The sequence below is a fragment of the Filicampus tigris genome, chromosome 7 (genome assembly GCF_054856515.1).
Source record: "Filicampus tigris isolate MCC_2025a chromosome 7, RoL_Ftig_1.0, whole genome shotgun sequence".
Taxonomy (NCBI): domain Eukaryota; kingdom Metazoa; phylum Chordata; class Actinopteri; order Syngnathiformes; family Syngnathidae; genus Filicampus; species Filicampus tigris.
Window position 1 is genome coordinate 20996566 of NC_141223.1, and position 20007 is coordinate 21016572.

Genomic DNA, 20007 nt, shown 5'->3' on the forward strand with positions numbered 1-20007 from the left:
TACTTGACACATGGTTACATCATGCTTCATAAACCATTTTATGCATGGATTTGTCAAATTTGGCAGTATTGGCCTGGTGTTAAACAGCTATTGAACATTCAGGCGAGATCTAGCTGATTATGATACTAAGAAGGCATAAGATTCCATGTCCCCCACATTCCATGTCGATGCCATTGAAACAGAACAGGAACACGGGAAAATGCCAACGATTACAGGCAGTGTAAAAGGGGCTACAGTAAAGCCATCTATTAAAAGCGTGTCTAATTGAAGTGCAGTGTTTATTTGTTCAAGTGGACAACGCACCTGGCAACAATTTGGAGAGTAGGCTACTATTTGTGTCCATGTCTTAGGGTGTCTGCTGATTGTTCCACTGTGTCTCCACAGAGTGGATGGCGTCATGAGGACCATGAATACAGAGAAGCTGCTCAAGACCATACCCATTATTCAGAACCAGATGGACGCCCTCCTCGATTTCAATGTGAGTCAGAGGTGAAGACCCCTTTGGTGTTGCAGCTTTAAAAAGGAGAAAAAAAAAATGTGGGGGGGTGGAGGTTTGTATATTTGGCTGCTACATAAATGCCTTCTCTCAGCACAACGCCAGAAAAAGATAAATGTCAGGCATGTGCGCAAACCATGGCTGATTGCTTTCCTGCAGGTCAATGCCAACGAACTGACTAATGGAGTCATCAATGCAGCCTTCATGCTCCTCTTCAAAGACTCCATCAGGCTCTTTGCAGCCTATAACGAAGGCATCATCAACCTGCTGGGTAAGAAAATGCGGAACCCCCAACCCCCTTCCCCTCTAAATAATCATACCAACATTTAATTTTCACCTTTTTTTTTTTTCACTAAATAGAGAAATACTTTGACATGAAGAAAACCCAATGCAAAGAAGGGCTGGATATCTACAAGAAATTCCTCACCCGAATGACCCGGATATCAGAGTTCCTCAAAGTAGCTGAGGTACAGTGGTGGTTTACATGCTGGTTGTTGGCTCTCGTACAGGGAGGGGGGGAATGAAATAATTTGTCTTTCTTTGTGCTCTAACAGCAGGTGGGCATTGACCGAGGAGACATTCCAGACCTTTCCCAGGTAAGCTTGCAAGCTGCTCTCGCTCTCACTGTCTCTCTCACTCTCTCTTGGTCTGTCTCTCTCCCTCTGTTTTTGTCTGTCTTTGTGTCTGTATGTCCCTTCCTCCCTTTTTTGAGAACAACAGAGATAAATAAAATCACCTACTAATGGTACTTGTGCATAAAGGAGGTCCAATACAAGAGCTGTATCAGGAAAAAGAGCCTTTACGACAGTAGTGCTCCATTTTGGTTGACACTGTCAGAGAGGTATGGTCGTATGTAGTTTTCAGTGCCACTGCATTATATGCCACTGATGGTTCCTTTGTGGTGAAAAATACTAGAAACAGCTCTCTGTGATGAGGTCAGTTCTAGAGCACTGTACACTAAAGTACATCACAATAATAAACATTAGAATGTTAAATTAAAGCCCTCTGTGACATTGTTAAAGGCAACATGTGCAGTACAGCTCTTGTACTGAGCTTTTAGATGTGGCTGCTAGGCATGGGATGATATCTGATTTCGATGGTATAACCTTAAGCAAAAATATTGCAGTGTCACGGTATCATAATTGTAGCACTAAAATATATATTTTTGAAATACTTAGCGAAATGAAAACAGCAATGTTTTGAGCATAACCTATTTTGTTTTAAAACAAAGCATAGAATATTTTTCAACACATTTGATACAATAACAAACATTTACCATGCTAAGTGAAAATTAATAAATATATAAATGGAATAAAACTTACCAGTTTTGTCAAGTTTGGGCGGTTTTAAAAAAACATGACTTTTAAAATCATGGTATACTGTCATAACGGTAATCATCCCATGCCTATCAGGTGCACTTAAGGTTTCTGCAGAATGTATGACAATAAAAGTGAGGCAGCAAAATAAATCACATTTGAGATGCCTCTTTCAGTACTGACAAGACTATTTTGGCAACCTATGAGCAAGATGGCCGCTATTGGCTGTGCTCTCTTCTCTCTGCACTTTGCATGCTTTTCCTCTAGAGCGCATGCTTCCACAGGAGGTGCTCTCTTACATGTCCTTTCTTCTTCCTACTTAAGCGTTCCTGTCTCTCCTCTTCTTATTCTTCTTCAGCACCTCCTTTTACAGTACAGTAAATAAAGGTGTCAGTTCCACACAAAGGTTGCACTCAACAGTCACAGTTGCACATTGACTGTTAAGGTTACACACATACTTGTACTGTAGGTGCTGTGCTGTCGGCGGTTTATTTGCTGTGCAGCTCAAATGGATTCCTCCCCTGACTGTCACCACCTTTATATTCTGTATTCTCCCCTTATCTTTCCACTTTAGTTCACAGTCTGTGTAAGTACTATCATTTCACTCTTCTTCTGTGTCTGTGACTTGCTTCGCTGGTGTTGTCTTTTTGCATGCCTCAGCGCTATCTCCCATGTGGTCGTGTCAAACAGCCAAAGGGACAGAAAGGGGGGGGGGAAATGAATGTGATGACTTTTTCTTAGTGAGTTGTAAAATCAGAGTAGCCCATTTACCCTGTTGTGCTTACGGTGGGTACAGAAAGTATTCAGACCCCTTGAAATGTTTCACTTTGTGTCATTGCAGCCATTGGCCAAAATCAAAAAAAGTTGCTTTTATTTCTCATTAATGTACACTCAGCACCCCATCTTGACAGAAAAAATTGAAATTTTGACAAAGGTCTCTTGAGGGGACCTTTTTATTAAATTTTTGCAAATTTATGAAAAAAGAAAACTGAAATATCATATGGTGATAAGTATTCAGACGCTGTGCTCAGTATTGAGTAGAAGCACCCTTTCGGGAATGATCGAACAAGTTTTTCACACCTGGATTTGAGGATCTCTGCCATTGTTCCTTTCAGATCCTCTCCATTTCTGTCAGGTTGGAAGGTGATGCTCAATCGGGTTTAGATCAGGGCTCTGGCTGGGCCAGTCAAGAATGCTCACGGAGTTGTTCTGAAGCCACTTATTTTAGCTGGGTGCTTCGGGTCATTGTCCTGTTGAAAGGTGAACCTTCCGCCCAGTTTGAGGTCCTGAGCACTCAGGAAGAGGTTTTCCTCCAGGATATCTCTGTACTTGTACTTCATCTTTCCTTCAATTGCAACCAGTCATCCTGTCACTGCAGCTGAATGATGCTCCCACCACCATGTTTCACTGTTGGGATTGTATTGGGCAAGGTGATGAGCAGTGTCTTCTTTTCTCCACACATAGTGCTTAGAATTTACACCAAAAAGTTCAATCTTGGTCTCATCAGACCACAGAATCTTATTTCTCATAGCCTGGGAGTCCGTCATGTGTTTTTGGGCAAACTCTATGCAGGCTTTCATTTGTCTTAGGAGAGGCTTCAGTCGGGCCACTCTGCCATAAAGACCCGACTGGTGGAGGGCTGCAGTGATAGTTGACTTTGTGGAACTTTCTCCCATCTCCCTACTGTATCTCTGGAGCTCAGCCACAGTGATCTTTGGGTTCTTCTTTACCTCTCTCAGAATGGCTCTTCTCACACAATTGCTCAGTTTGGCTGGACAGCCAGGTCTAGGAAGAGTTGTGTTCGTCCTAAACGTCTTCCATTTGAGGATGATGGAGGCCCTGCGCTCTTTGGAAGCTTGAGTGCTACAGAAATTCTTCTGTAACCTTGGCCAGATCTGTGCCTTGCCACAATTCTGTCACTGATCACCCTGGGCAGTTCCTTCGACCTCATAATTCTCATTTGCTCTGAGTGACTCTGTGTGTGTGCCTTTCCTAATCAAGTACAATCAATTTAATTTAACTCAGCTGCACTGCAATAAGGGAGCAGAACCATCTCGAGGTGAATCAGAAGAAATGAACCCGCATGTGAGTTAAATATGAAGGTGGCTGCAAAGGGTCTGAATACTTGACTAGTGAATACTTATCACCACATGATGATATTTCAGTTTTACTTTTTTCATAAATTTGTAAACATTCCTACATTTCTGTTTTTATCTGTCAAGCAGGGGTGCCGAGTGTACATTTAATGAGAAATAAAATGAACTTTTTTGATTTTGGCAAATGGCAACAATGACACACAAAGTGAAACATTTCAAGGGGTCTGGATACTTTCCGTACCCACTGTAGTTGTGGACCATTTCAACAACCGTTGCAGGTTGTTGAACATGCTGCGGTACAGTGCGTCATCCCATACACGTGTTGCTCTCATGCAGCGTAAGTGTATGGCTGGAATGCAGTCATTGATGCATCAGTGGTGGGTCACTACAAGTCTATGTTGAACCTTCAAGTCACAGAAAATAAAATCATATACAGTGGTCCTCCAAAACAAATTTTTGTATTGAGTTGAATTATTACATTTGGAATAATTTGTTACAGAATACAAACTGTCGCCATCATAAAACCTTTAACTGTACAGGCATTGTTTTAAGTAACATATACAGGTATATATTTTTTATAGTGCTTATCCTCATTTGGGTCACTGAGTTGGAGCCTGTCCCAGCTGACTTTGGGCAAAAGGTGGGGTACATCCTGGACTAGTTGCCAGTCAGTTGCGGCGCATGCAGTATATGGGCAAGCAACCACTTAAATTCACATTCATGCTTTTGAATAATTTCGTAGTCAGTTAACCTAATATGAATTTTTGGGGGAATGCGGGAGGAAACCAGAATACCAGGAGAAATCTTATATAAACACAGGGAGAATAGATGTGATTCTAACCCCGAACCTCAAAATTGTGAAGTGGACATGCCAATCACTAGTCCACTATGGTGCCCCCATTTATACATTGTATGTCAAGCATATGGCAGCTATTGTACTCAGTTGGTAGTTAGCATGAGAAGCTAACACTCATCACTCAGTACTCCTCCAGCACAAACGGATCCAAAGTCCTTTGTTCAAAAAGGTGGTCAATATCGAATCTGGCTTAGAGCTTTATCAAGCAGATTGTGGGGGCACAAAAGTAGAAACTTTTCAAAGTAAGAGAAGCAACACTGAAAGGCTTGTTGGATAAAAGTACTTGGACACTGTGCGAGCCCACTTATCTCTCGGGAACTTCCTGATATTGTTTGTCTCTTCTCACATTCTAGCAGAGGCAGTCCTGGCTAGATTTGTGCAAACTATCCAATCCCACAAAAAAGGCTTATCCCCAAACCTCGCCACCGACAAAACAGTATATTATTTATATATTGTTTTCCCTGAAGAAAGCCAAAAAAAACAAAAGAAGCCAAGGCTATGTAATCTTACGTATAAAAAACATCTCTGCTTGTTAAATGAATTGTCCTCTTAAAAACAGTTTGCAGCTTCTAAGAAAACAGTTTGCAGCAGAAGCAGAAATGGCTGTGTTTATCTCTGAATAGACTAACCAGCTTTTTTGATTCTTTTCACCATTAACCAATGTCTCTTTGAAATACTGGCGATGAAAACTTCTTCCTTCCAACTCATTCCTGGGAAAAGAAAAGTCAGCAGGTACCGCACTTGTGTCTGAATTCTGTCAGTCAGAACTGAAGGCCAATTAGCAGTTTCAGCACACAGAGGCTCATCCTCAGGCAAAGCATTTGGTGAGATTTCTAATTGAGGCATTTCTAATAAAGAGAAAATGGTGTTGTCAATAGTATACATGTTATTCACAGAATTTGTAGTATACAAATCAAAAAAATAAGACACACACATACACCACACACACTCGTGCGTACATACCTGAAGAGTCCTGCAACGAACATGTGTCTGAGGAGGTAGATGGCTCCTCATCTGACTTCAGGACCATGTCTGTGGCTCTCTACAAGTGTCTTACTCCTCATTTTGGCTGGTGCGTGCTCCATTCCCAAAATGTTGCAGAATTGCCTGAACTGAATTTACAATTAAGATACAATCTGTAAATTAGATTACACCGACATCACGCCTGCATCAGGTACCTTATGAACATAATGCACATTTTATAAAAAAATAACATCCTATTAACTAATCACAACACATAACAAATTTGAAAAGTTATGTAGCTTGCATAATGCCATGTCAATGTATGACATTATTTAACTTAACATACAGTATAGCGTATAGGAACAAAAAAGTCCGTAGTCAGGACGTGTGAATTTGCAAACTAGACTAGGTTGCCTATGGGTGAAATCAGTTGCATGAAATCATGCCTCAATACTAATAATTGCTCGTTCAACAAAACTAAATACCAAATACAGTCTCCTGTGGCTTAGCAACATATTAGCAGGAGACGAATCATCAGCCTCTAGCATAGTGTCACTCACATCACTGAGAAATCTGCATACCATTTTCCTTTGCCCATTTCTCCTCCTCTTTTCTTCCTTTTCAAAACTGGGCACATGATGGCCTCGTTGGTCTTTTACTTTACTCGATCTTCATTGAAGTCTCGACATTATAACATGACTGTCATGACGTTTCACATTACCTTTTGCCAACACCATCCATTCACCCGTCAGTCAGCCAAAGTCACGTGAGGTAAACAAATGTATGTGTGTAATGTATGTTTGTTGTTCTTTTACATTTTTTCACAATCAATTACTTGTAGACATATTGGTTTATGTTAATTATGAGATCCTATTGGTGATGTGTAGCTGGCAGTCTATCCCTTGCCACCCTCCCTCTTGTCTGCCACTTCATGTCCCCCTCCCCCCCGCCTCTTCAGACAGGTCATGTTAATAGAATGCAAGCCTTTTTTTTTTTTGTTTTTTTTTTTGAAGGTATCTTTTTCCTGAACATTTTGTTAAATATCCATATTGTACACACTTTAAGTTGTTTGACTTTGGAGGTACCACTGTATCAAAAGGATGGTTAATATTCTGTTCTTGCTTGGTTGACTTTGGAGGTACCACTGTATAAAAAGGATGGTTAATATTCTGTTCTTGCTTGGTTGCCCACCACTGTCCGTCATGGTGTCAATGTCCACACACACACAAACGCACACAGTCATGCGGTGTGTGAGCAGAGTGCTGACTGTGTGTTTTTTCACCGCGACAGGCTCCCAGCAGCCTCCTGGAAGCTCTGGAGCAGCACTTGGCCTCTTTAGAGGGCAAGAAGGTTAAAGACTCCACAGCAGCCAGCAGGTATGTTAATTTAGCTGTTGCAGTCCGTTTGTGTCGCCCGCATCACAGCAGTAGCCTGTCCGTCCCACAGAGCCAGCACTCTGTCCAATGCCGTGTCGTCGCTGGCGAGCACGGGAATGTCTTTCACCAAAGTGGATGAGCGGGAAAAGCAGGCAGCACTGGAAGAAGAGCAGGCCCGACTTAAAGCGCTGAAGGTGATTTAATTTAGGTGACCTTAGACCAAGAGTTGATCGCTTGCTTACCTGCTTTATCTTGATGTGCGTCCTTTCTCCTGCAGGAACAAAGACTCAAGGAGCTCTCCAAGAGGCCCTCCTTTGCCACCACGGATACATCGCCCATTTCTACGACGGGTGGAACTATTAACACTACTCCGGCCATCGACCTATTCTCCACACCGAGCTGTTCTAACGGGTATCTTGCATTAAATTGTAGATGAAGCTACAAACACAAAATTATTAAATTGCAATTAATTATGTTGCAACTTTTACACGTTTCATTTCAGCACTGTTCTATGATCAGCCTGCATCTTCAAAAGGTTTTTGTTAGTCTTTACCTCCATTTTCTATCTCGCTTGTCCTTAAGATCTCGTTTAAATAGAGCGTATTCTTGCTGGCTTTGGGCAAGAGGTGGGCATGTGTACACAAATGACTATTCACACCTTTGGCCTATTTAGTCTACAGTGACTCTAATATACATTTTTCTGGAATGTAAGAGGAAGTTGGAGTATCTGGGGGGGGAAAAAAAAAAAAAACACAAGCAAACCGGAGCTGAGATCTAAATCCCGAAACTCAGATCTATGAGGCAGACAAGGCACCTGTGTAGCTTTAAAGGAACAGGCCACTCAAAATTCATTTTCCAGAATTTGATTGGTTAGTGTGTATAAGTAATAAAAGTGCAAACACCAACGGCATCTGATTTCGTGAACAAAGGCTTATGCCTATTAAGTATTAAAACAATGACGTACGCAGCCATATTGGACATTTTGGACCGCTTCACGGAATCCCTGTGACGTATGACGTGCTGTACACTAAACTATTCATATTGGACTTGTTTACCGGTCTCTTGTGCTATAAAAATGACGGTGTCGTCAAGTATTCCCGTAATTTTAGCGATGACTCCGACTGTCAGGTTTCATGTTCTTCCTAGGAGAAACAGCGCAATGGCTGATAATGCAGTCAGCCTGAGCCTCCAATGCGACGTCTATCACAACTCTACGTCCGTAAAACATAACCGCTTATCACAAAAATGTATGTGCACAAGTGTAGGCATGTGATAATCATTCTCTGAAAATATTAGTTCGAAACTCGCAATTGTTTGGAAGTTAGTCATATCGGACGTGTTGCCTCATGTGTATACATAGGCATATTAACGCGTCCGACGTGACGATCTTCCAAAATCTTGTTTCATTCTTATATTTTCAGAGAATGGTTTTCATATTTTTATACATATCCACATAGATTTTGGTGACAATCGGTCATGTTTTTTGTGCAATAAATGTGACATAACATTTCCACTGCGCGAGGCAAATATAGACAGGCAAACTTATGACGTGACCATCACCCAAAACAATGTGAGTCATAAGATTGTTTTACGGACGTAGAGTTGTGACAGAAGTCACATTGGAGGCTTGCAGGCTGACTGCAATTTAATGTGCCACCTCCCATCTCAGAGGGAAGAAAATGAAACCTGATGGGTAGGAGTGATATCTAAATTATAGGAATATTTGACTAAACAAATCTTAAATGAACAGTCTAGTGTACAGCACGCGTTACGTCACAGGGATTACGCGAAGCGGTCCAAAATGTCCAGTATGGCTGCGGACGGGGTATGTCATTGTTTTGATACTTAATAAGCTTAAACTTTTTTTCTGGAAATCAGATGCCATTGATGTATGCACTTTTATTCCTTTTACACAGTGACTAATCGAATGCTGGAAAATGAATTTTGACCAGTCTGTTCCTTTTAAGTAATTTGTGCCATTTTTTTGATAAGAAGAAGCCACAAATTTTGAGATGCATCCTTTTCATTGAACAGCGACAGTAAGTTTTATATATTGTAATTTTTTGTTTTGAAGCGAAGCAAAAAATACTTCTTCCCCGCCCGTGTATCTTTTTGGATTGGATTTCTAGGAACCTCAAAAAAATCACACTGTGGAGATGCATTATTTTCATTCAAATGACTGTGATATACGTCAAGCTGTTTTCACGTTATGATTTTCATGTATTTTGTTAACTGTTGGTACTGTCCAATGAAACAGTTACAGTGTCTCCTTTTATGCATAAAACAACAGTTCTCCATGTTTTGGATTAAAAAGAGGGAAACGTGTCAAAATATGGTTGCATACTTTTTGTGATTAACGATCATAAATGATAATGTAATGCACATTTAAACTCATCACGCCCTTACCAATCTGCCTTTCCTGTGTTATCTGTTATCACAATAGGAGGCAGCATATACTTTTTTTTTTGTGTGTGGATAATTCCTCATTCTGTTATGTTACCAGTGCTGTGAAAATGGAGAGCGACCTGTTTGACCTTCAGTCCACGTTCCAGCCACCCATGCAGTCCGCCTCGTCAGGGCTCCCCGTGGCGACGGCGTGGGCAGGTAGAGCGCCACTGACGCGGCTCTCGATGGCCACCTGCGTCTTTTTTTGACCTGCTCTGCATGCTCTCTTTTCTTACGTCCACCAGTTCCTCTCCACTCGTTTTTGGTCTGTTTCATTTTCTCCTGTCTCTCTCTCTCTTTCTCTCCCTCTCTTTCTCTCTCTTTTTGCCTGCCTGTAGATCCTTTCACCTCCGCCGAAGCTGGAGACGAGTCCATGCCAAACCTTAACCCTTTCCTCTCAAAACTCGTTGTCGATGCCTCTCACTTACCTGTCGTGTCTTCAGACGGTGTTAGCTTTTCCACTACGACATCTGCTCATGAAATGTTTGGTGGTAATGACTTTCATTTTGTTTTTACTCATTGTCCTCGCTCATTTAGGTGTAGAAGCATGATTTAGCTTGCTTGTCCTCCATGCTGCTGTAGTGTGAATGTTATCAGTGTTGTTGTCTGTCTCTGAAGCTAAAATCCTGCCTTTTTTCAGTTTAAACTTGTTCCCCCTCTACATCTAGATGTTGTTGAAGGCCAAATTCCCACCCCCTTTAAAATGACCCCCCCCACTCACTAAACTCCCTTTTTGAGGAAGTTTGGTTCTGTGATGTGTTGCTGTAGAGCTTTTAAGTATTTTTTCTTTTACCAATACTATGTTTGATTCCCTAGATCGTTACAATCCCTTTATTGACACAAACACGTCCGTTTCAACCAATAACAAATGCACAGTGCGGCTAGAACACTCCATCTCAGGTACTACAATGGCTCGTGAGTCCTGCAAACATTGGCACCTATACAGTACCCCAACAGCTTCCTTTAATATTCAGTCACACCTTCCCATTTACAATGACGTTCTCTAATATTTCACACTTTTGAGACTTTAAAAACCTAATCATGTTAGCTGCCTTTTTTTCCTGCCTGCCTGCTTGTTTGGCTTGGTCTTGAAACGCCTGTTTTGCTCTGGTTCTTCCTGTCCTCCTACTCCTTAATGCTTCCTGTGGCGTGTCAGACTCCTTCTGTGGCCCAGTGTCCATTGCCCAGCACCTCACACACCAGGCTCCCTTCTCCACAGAGCCCTCTACTGTAGCAGGTCTATTCAGAGGTATTGAAGGCTCTCTCTGTCTGTATAGATGTGTGAATCCCACTCCAGTGCTAGCTGACGACTCCCCATGCTTGTAGAACCGTCCCGTTTGAGAGGCATCACTTGTTTTAACTGCAGCTGCCTTCTTTACATCTTCAAGGATACTCAACGCCTCAGCCCCCTCCCCAGCCACCTGCAGGAGGTCTCCAAGTGGACTTTGAGTCTGTGTTTGGAGCCAAAGCAACTGGCAGCAACAGCCTCAATGCTGAAGGTTAGAATTAAATGTCACCAGTTGATTTGTGTCATGCATTTACATCTGTTTCATGCATTTACATCATAGTGTTTGTCATATCATTGTTTCTACCTACTTATTGAGTTAGCAGGATTAGGTTCAGTTTCCATGAAAAGTAACAAACCTCAAATTTGGTGCGCATCCAAATGACATTTTTCATGTCCTCCGCTTAAAATGCAGTTGGTAGTCTCATCAGTTGTTACTCAAGTTGTGTGACTTTTCTTTAAATGGTAAATGGACTGTAAGCAGAAAATAGCGTGCACACAATATCCTTTTTTCCTCCCTTTTTTTTATGTTCTTATTATTTCATACTCACCTGGCCCCTAATGTGGTACACATTACAGTCAAATTGGTCTCATTCATGTTCCAACTTCATGTAATTTTGTGGAGGTCTGATGCAGAGAACAGACTGGCCATGAGGTAATTATGTCCCCATGCCATTTTATGGCCATTTGCCGCCATCTTGTGATCACATGTACAACATTGAGAAATCAGCCAGGAGCTGCAAATATGTCTAATATGGACATCGATAGAGATTTTGCCGTCTCGACAGATTGAGATATTAATTGTGACAAACAACGTAATTTTACATTTTATATATGGCATATAGGGCCGCAAATAGGTGACCTAGTGGTTAGCCTGTCTGCCTTACAGTTCTGATGTGCAACCTTCGAATCCCTGCTCTGGCCTTCTTGTGTCAAATTTGCTTATTCTCCCCATGCTTGCATGACTTTTCTCCAGGTACCAGGTATCTCCCACTGTTCAAAAACCCGCATGGTAGTTTCATTGACGAGGCTCAACTGTGTCTCAAATAAGAATGAATGAAAAGAATGAATGCAGGCATTCCAAGGAATTTATATATTTTCCTGAGAAGCATAACTTATAAAAAAAAAAAAAGTGGTGACAGGTAATCCAGCACTGAAATTTCATGGTCAATCAATTCACTCAGTTTAATCATAGCAGATTTCATCAGAACATTGTAGTAGTGACTCTGAAAACAAACATGCATGCATATGAATGAAGGCATTGCCCTTACCAAACAGAACGTCGGTTGCCAAGTGAACGACAACACAAGCTCTTGATTTGTAAATTTGACCCTCTGTGTCTTGTTAGATATCGCCGGAGGTATCCTGAAACCGACTCTTGCTGGCTCCAACCTGCCGTCCAATCAGCAGCCAGAGAAGCTGGTGTCGGACGACCTTGACTCCTCCCTTGCCAACCTTGTCGGCAGTACGTATGCATTTTTTTAATGTTAGTCAGTTGCAACGTAATTGTTGGATCTTGGAAGTCTAAAGTATGCACTATGTTTTCCTCAGACCTCGGCATCGGAAACGGCACCATGAAGAAGTGAGTGGTGCGCCGTCGCTCGCCGTCTTCGCAGCACTCCATTCGAAACACTTAACTTGAGCTGTCTTAATTCACAGTGACATCCACTGGAGTCAGCCCGGCGAGAAGAGGATGACAGGCGGTACCAACTGGCAACCGAAAGCGGCGCCGACGACAACCTGGAACCCTGTCTCCTTGGTGATTAACGTATACATTGGGGGTGGGAAACATATGGCCCGTGTGCGGCCTTGCCAGAGCATTTTTTCAGGTCTATCATAAAATTCCAAAAGACTTCCAAAACACCATTAAACAGCAAGTGGACTTTCTAAAATCTGATATTACTTCTGATATAAGTTTAATCATGGATAGTTTACACTAGGTGTGCAATATGGACAAAAATGTATATCCTGATACAGGTAATTGTATTTATTTTATTTATCTGATGTACTATTATTCCTCAAAATTAAATGAATGGGAAAATTCTCTATTTTCTGTTTATAAAAACACTTTACACACACACATACACATATATGTATGTGTGTATATGCGAGAGGCCCTGCCTGCATAAGGCAGATTGGCCCGCCCAAAGCACCATTTGATTGGTTCCTTGTGCAGTGCGTAACAGCCAATCAGCGCAAAGCTGCGTGTGTGCTCCCAGCTCGCTTGCTCTCTGTGTCACATACACGGCAAGAGTCGGCGAGTTAGTAGTTTAAGGTACTTGCAATAGACTTCGCTGAAATTTTAGTAAATGTCAGTCTACTATAACTCCCTTGTAACATTACTATGAGCCCTTCTATGTCATATAAACACAAGGGGCAGTTCTGCTCGCTACAGTAAGCTGCCTTGCGGCTCAAGCTAACCACTCCCCCAATTTCACAATGTGAATGACATGGCTCCTAAGAGAAGTAAAGTTGCTTATGATATAGGGAAATGGTGATAAAAGTAAGAGGTGAGTGCCAGTGTGTGCGTGTCTGTGTGTGTGTGTAAGCCATGTGATGAAAAGCTAAACTCAACTTTATTCATAGAGCACTTTAAAACAACCATCGATCCAAGTGCTGTACATGGTGCAAAAATTGACGGCAAAGTACTGCATGTGAAAGTCCAGTATTGGAAACATGCTTATCTTTCTGGCCAGTAGCTGCGTTGAGGATTCACTTTTATGTTTTTGAACTTCAAAGCAAAGGTGTGTGAAAGATAAACATTTCAGTTATAGTGTATTTTTAGAAAACTATTTACCGTAAGGAGATGTTTGTTTTCATTGAACTATAAGAGCTCCTTGCACTTTTTTGTGAGATTTAAAACAAAGTTGTCTATTTTTTAAAATCTAGAAAAGCTTTAACATCTAGTAAATCACTCAAGTTGTTTAATAATCATGGGCTTAAAGGCATTTAAACGAAGTCCAGTGTTGGGGATTTTATTTTTCATAAATTTGACACCATTTTACCCCTTTTCTCTACAAATAAATATCGTCTTCAAATATTGGTTATCGGCCGCCTTGACTACTAATAATTGGTATCGGCCCTGAAAAAGGGCATATCGGCCTGTCCCTAGTATATATGTATGTACGTATGTATATATATATATAATGTGAATATATTAGGGCTGTCAGACACGCCTAAACAAGGTTGCCTTGCAACTTTCATAAAAGTCTAAGTGTGAAATATAAATCCTTGCTCTTCCTTGAGTTATGCAATTGTTTTAAAAAAGGTACCAGTGTTTTAGATTAACTATAAAATGTAAGCCATTAGTAGTGATGCATCGGAATCGAATCGTAGGCCTCTGAATTGGAATCGGCTCGAATCGTGAGGTACCCATAGATTCCCACCCCTAGAATATACTAATTTAGAGTGCTAAAAAATTATATTCCTCCCAATTATTCAAGATTTTCTCTACATTCTGAATGTGTAGATCACATTATGCACATTAAAGAAGCAAAGCAAAACATTTTGCATTAAAGTGAAATAAAAACCAAATTAAAAATCAATACAAGTGGTTAGTTTTATTTAGCACAGTGCTTTTCCCTAAGTTTACTCATGTTATCACTCTCTTCATATCGTAAATTCTCTGTTATCACACCACTCTAGCTTCCATCATGAACCTGTTGTCCTTGAACAACTTTTTGTGTCCCTGCAGCCGCCGTCCATCATGGCCTTCCCTGCCACCACACCCACAGGCATGATGGGCTACGGCATGGTGAGTACTGTAAGTATACAAACCATGTTATTGAAAAGTTATAAAGAAACTTTTGCCTGGTTCTTTATCGTGAATGCTCACTATGCTAATAGTAACTACAAGTAGACTATTCTCAGTTAATGTATTTAATGGGTGCCAGAAAGATCGAGACATGGCCGTGGAGCCTTTTCTGTGAAATTGAGCAGGAAGATCTAATCTGTCCAAAATGTTTTCTACTCTTAGTCTTTCTTGGCAGCCTACCCACATGGGGGCAGCTCTGCCTTGCCTATGTGACTATGTCTAACTCTACGGCCTTAACTGAAATCAACTGTGTGAGCCAACGGTATCATAGATAAGAAGATGCCTAGCCAGGAGGAAAGGTCACAGCGACGCAATGACCTTGGTCAGCACCTTTTGGTGTGTGTGCGCCCAGCTAGGGAGCAGCAGAATGCATTAATAGAGAAAAAAATGGAAGCGCCTCACAACTGCTCAGTAGGATTCAGTAATGGTTGTTTTTTGCTGAGAATAAGGAATATATGCCTTTGAGTATTATGCTGTATTTCTGCAGATTTTGCCGGACCCTTTGCTTTCAAATCTGTTTGTTAAAGGATGGTAACGCTGCAACAGGGATGGAAGTTGTGAGCTCATCAATGGCGTTTTGTATTGTGCATTAGCATTATGCTGATGGGGTTTGTAGAGGGTAGTTATGTGGTTGTTCTAAATTGACGTGCTATTCTTTTTGTTTGGTAATTACGCTTCAAGTGTGAGTGGCAATAAGCAGCTTCAAAATGTAAATTTTTTGCTCAAGTCAGCTAGGAAATCGTCCGGGTGACTGATTGTATCTTGAAAAACTGATGTTGGGTTACTTGTAAGTCAAGGTATCACTGTAAATAGCTTTTCCAGTACCAGTAATTTGACTGCAATGTTTGACAAATAATACTCCGTGTCTCCTTTACAGCCCCCACAAATGGGCTCCATGGGCATGATGAATCCGCCCACCATGATGTACGGCCAGCCTGTGATGAGGCCGCCCAACCCTTTTGGCTCCGTGTCCAGCACTCAGGTGGGTGTGCCGCGTCTCCCTCCTCCTGCCAAGTGTCGGTGTGTGTGTGTGTGTGGGCGTAGTCATTGTGGCGTGTCATGAGCCCAAGTTAGCACATAAAACAGATGATGGCGCTTTGAACGAGCCTTGGCTCTCGTCTCGAACTGCGCATCATCTCTTTGTTCTTTTTAACTTTTTATTCTTCTCCATTTATCCAACGCATTCGATTCAACATTGCAGTTTATCCAAACTAATCTCATCGCCCCCTTTCCTCGTCTCTGCGCTGACTCTCTAACCTCTCCTCTGGCCCTCCTACTTCCTGTGTGTGTGTCTTCCTGTGAATAGCCCTCAGCAGCCTCTAGTCCTTCCAGCCAGAGTCCTCTCCGAGGCCCCGGACAGGACCCGTTTGCACACCTCTCTCTCAAGGATTTCTTGTAGAGCGTCTCTTTAGGTACAGCATGCCCCCTTCTGCTGGCTGCTGTGCCCTGTGTTCAGCATCCATGTGTGGCTGCTTGCCTTCTTTCATACCATCTTGTTCATGCTTTTGTCTTCATCTGACATAGATGCCACATGCTTTTGTCTTCGCTTGATCTTGATCTTATTTTGCTCGATTCACTGTCCTGATTTGTAAATGAGGCTCATGCTGCCTGCTTTATCCGACCACTCATCGCATACTGCTAACAACTGATTTCTTGTCCTGTTTTTAATTAAATATAACCAGCTGACTGTTTTAAGCCGCACCCACAATATATTTTTACTCAGAAAGCTTTGCATGATATCGCTTAAGAATGGACAGACAGTAGCATTTAATACCAAGTTCCAAAATGTAAAGTAGGGACACTTACAAAATCTAATTTAATATAGGCAACCCTCGACGCATTGATTTTATATGCAAGTCTGAACACACCATTTAGCCTGCATCACTAACCTACCTTTACTGTATGCACAGTATTTTTTTTTTAACAGCACTTTTAGGTGGTAACTATAACACAAGCAGTAACATGAAAATGGATGGATAGAAATTGAATACCAGTTTGGGGGAAAAAAAACAACAACCTTACTCCTACGGTTTGCTCGCATGTTGTAAGGCGGTCAAATACCCCATGACGACAATTTCGTAAGTTGCCTCTCAAATTAGTTCTTTGTGCGCTGTTGGTATATATTACTCAGTCGAATGGCGTTTTTCTAAATGCACACGTAGTTTAGGATATTGTGCTCTAAGGTGACATTTCTGGATGAACTGAAAAAGCACTATACCTTTTCTAAGTGAACTTATATGACCATATCTAAACTTTTGAATGTCCAACTGTCCAGTATGTTTCACAACTTTTTACTCGGCTTGCTGTTCGATAAAGAGAGCTCGACAGCAAAATCCCTGCTTACTCAACTCTAGATGTTTCAGGCATCTTCTGCCTTTAGTTGTAGAAACATATTTTTGGAAATGTGTACATGTGATTACATTGACCCCTTTTAGTGGTTTTAAGCCATTAAGTCTTTTGTGTAGTGACAATTACATGTATATACATTCATATGTCCACATGCATGATTGAGGGCAGCCACTAGTATCTCTCAAGACATTTTAGATTTATCCCCATATGTTTAATACTCACGTGGATGAAAACACAATTAGCATGGCTCCACCTTGTGGTAAGGTTGGTATATCACAGTGTTTTAAATCCTTGGCTCAAAAAAAAGGCTGATCCGAATTGAGCAGAGCTGATCCATCCACAAATTATTCACATGTAATGTATTGTGTGTTCATAAAAGATACCAAATAGCCAAAGGGTTTTTTTCATTTGACTATGGGTGTCTTTTACCAAGGATGCGATAAACGACTCTTAACTCATTCACTGCCAGACATTTTCATATCCTCTTCTACCCTAACATTTGAAAAAATGTGAAAAAATACAAATAAGTTCCTGGGATTGAATGGCTGGACTGTGAAAAGATAAGTAAATTTGTCAATGGCACTGAATGAGTTAAGATGTGATGAACATACTGTTTAAAGAAAAAATGTCATTGATTTTTAACATTTATTTTCAACATCTAACAATTTAAAGGTTTCTTATACTTTTCTCTTAGGACATTGAATACACTTGTATTGAGGATGCTCTTATCGTTTTGGACATGGAACCTTTTGTCAAATTGTAAAAGAAAAAACAATGATAGCGAATATTTCTGTTTTTTTGTTGTGAAGGACAATTTTAAAATGTGCAGTTTAATAGGAGTGTTAGGGTTTAACAAACGTTTTGTACATGGAACTTAACTGAAAATGTGTGTGTATGTGTATATATTAGTGCTGTCGAGATTAAAAAAAAAAAATGTAGATCTTAAATATGATCTGTATTGAAAGCAGAAGTCAACCCAAACATATTTTTTTCAAGAATATGTTCCAAGCAGGCCGACTAGTTGAAACACGGAATTCAGATCAATTTTGCGTTTGTGGAATATAAATTAAGCAGCAAAATGCACTCGTTTTTAGCCATCCCTGGGGACGGCCATTTTGTTTTCTGTCGACTGAAAATGACATCACAACTGCTCACAACGACCAATCACGGCTGACCTGTTTTCTGAATCAGAGCCGTGATTAAGATGTATATATATATATATATATATATATATATATATATATGGCTGTTTATTTAGCTAAATGAATGTATGCTGCAGATTTCTTGTTGAGAGAAGATGTTGAGCTCACTGTGAGTCCGGGCGCATACAGCAGTAGCATGGATATAATGTGATCACATTCTTCTAATTTGTGTCATTCTCCCTTGCAGACGCAGTTCATGTAACTTTGAAGAGCTCGTCTCTCTCGGAAGATGAAGCACTTAGCAGCAAAAAGCTTTGTCCTCGTCCAGGTCTCCGGAGAGACATTCACGTACCCCCAGCCCCCCTTCACCCCTTACACCCCAACCACACACTCACACATACACAGACACGTTAAAGCGCCAACCCCCTAAAATTACCGATCATGTCGAGAGCTGCGACGGCTTTCAATATCCATGGCAACAAAGAGGATTCCCTCTCCATTTTACAGTGTCATCTGTAAAGGTAAAATTCTGGCTGCTGAGAAACTTTGATGTTATGTATTTGGGTATAAAAAAGAAAAAAGACATCAGAAAAACACTTAAAACTCCGGTCGGGTGTTGAGTGAGCGGGGAGGTGGATTGGTTGAAGGGCAATGGCGACCTTCCCTTTTTTCCTCGACGCCACCGAGTCCATCAACCGTCACGGCGTAGTGATGCTAATGACGTTTACGCTACGTTTAGTTTGTCTTTTTTACCGTGTTTACAGTAGACATTCCCTGTGTGTCGTTTGTATTTATTTATGATTATCGGTTGAAGGAGCTCAAGCGGGGGTTTATTGTAAAATCAACAGCGCATAATAATGAGCATCGAACACACGTGGGAGTGCTTGAGCATTAAAACTCTCATCAAGAGGTAGAGTGACAAATAGCTATTATATAAATGACACTATTAAGCCGAATGATAGAGCACTAAATATTGACTTTGATTTTTCTTTTTTTTACTATTGCTAGATGAAAATGAAAAAAAACAATTATGAATTCACAGCCACCACTGTGCTGAGAGTGCAGAGGTTTCCACTAAAGCAGCGGTGGTAAACCAATGCGTTCCACCATGCAATCCTAAAAACATGCTCATAATATATAATGATTGAAAAAAAGAAAAAAAAAAAAAAGTTTGATCATATTTTTTGTAAATTTAGTACACCCTTTGGGGACTTCATAGAAAAAGGGTGGCCCACCCCTGTGCTAAACAGTTCATAGTGCATTCTGTGCCTATATAGGGTCTTTTTTGTTTGTAACTTGAGTAACACTTCACGCACCATCCCGACGACGACGTCGGGCTCCATTTTGCTTTAATAGCTTGGCAAGCCATCGACTCAGTGAGCGCGCTCGAGGCTGCCTTTACTCTGAATGTGAAGAGTTGTCTTCATGTTGCACACATCTTTCCACGCCGCACGCGCAGCCACCCACCCACCGCCCCGCTTGTCAGAACATGCTCGAGTGGCATGTTTGATGTACATGAATTGTACAGGAGATCAAGATGACGCTTGGCAGTGAGAGGCGGCGGGCGGGTGACGTAGGCGGAGGTGGGGGACGAGGGACGAGCGCTGTTGATCGGCGCTCAGTGTAAATAAGACAAAAAAAAAAGTGACTGTTCTTTGATTGCAAAGTGAAAGATGTATGAAATATGAACATGATTCAAATCCAATTTGACTCTACCTATTAAGTCTTGATTCAGGATGATCCTCTCTGCAGATCTCTTCTCTGTCATTAGAACTTGTAGCAGGTGACCACTCAAATCTTGTTTTTTCTTTTTCAAATAAAGAGCAGCTTCCACAAAAAACACATTTGGTCCCTTTCTCTCACTTTTTT

General features: G+C 41.2%; 1 protein-coding gene across 12 annotated transcripts in view; it reads left to right on the top strand.

The window, feature by feature from the left end:
• picalmb (phosphatidylinositol binding clathrin assembly protein b) overlaps positions 1–19980 on the top strand; it is a 33031-nt gene extending 13051 nt beyond the window's left edge. The window contains exons 5-24 of one of the 12 annotated variants that reach the window (XM_086035332.1): positions 385–478; positions 656–767; positions 857–963; positions 1051–1092; positions 2387–2398; positions 7018–7103; positions 7174–7297; positions 7381–7514; positions 9607–9707; positions 9887–10039; positions 10365–10448; positions 10705–10797; positions 10937–11047; positions 12182–12298; positions 12385–12415; positions 12493–12592; positions 14528–14596; positions 15525–15629; positions 15954–16059; positions 18386–19980. In XM_086035332.1, coding sequence (XP_085891458.1) covers positions 385–478; positions 656–767; positions 857–963; positions 1051–1092; positions 2387–2398; positions 7018–7103; positions 7174–7297; positions 7381–7514; positions 9607–9707; positions 9887–10039; positions 10365–10448; positions 10705–10797; positions 10937–11047; positions 12182–12298; positions 12385–12415; positions 12493–12592; positions 14528–14596; positions 15525–15629; positions 15954–16046 — 1768 coding nt within the window. In that variant the 3' untranslated portion in view covers positions 16047–16059; positions 18386–19980. The remainder of the gene's footprint in view (positions 1–384; positions 479–655; positions 768–856; positions 964–1050; positions 1093–2386; positions 2399–7017; positions 7104–7173; positions 7298–7380; positions 7515–9606; positions 9708–9886; positions 10040–10364; positions 10449–10704; positions 10798–10936; positions 11048–12181; positions 12299–12384; positions 12416–12492; positions 12593–14527; positions 14597–15524; positions 15630–15953; positions 16060–18385) is intronic. The other 11 variants (XM_086035334.1, XM_086035337.1, XM_086035335.1 and 8 more) reach the window with 11 other exon arrangements.
• Positions 19981–20007: the final 27 nt, after the last annotated feature.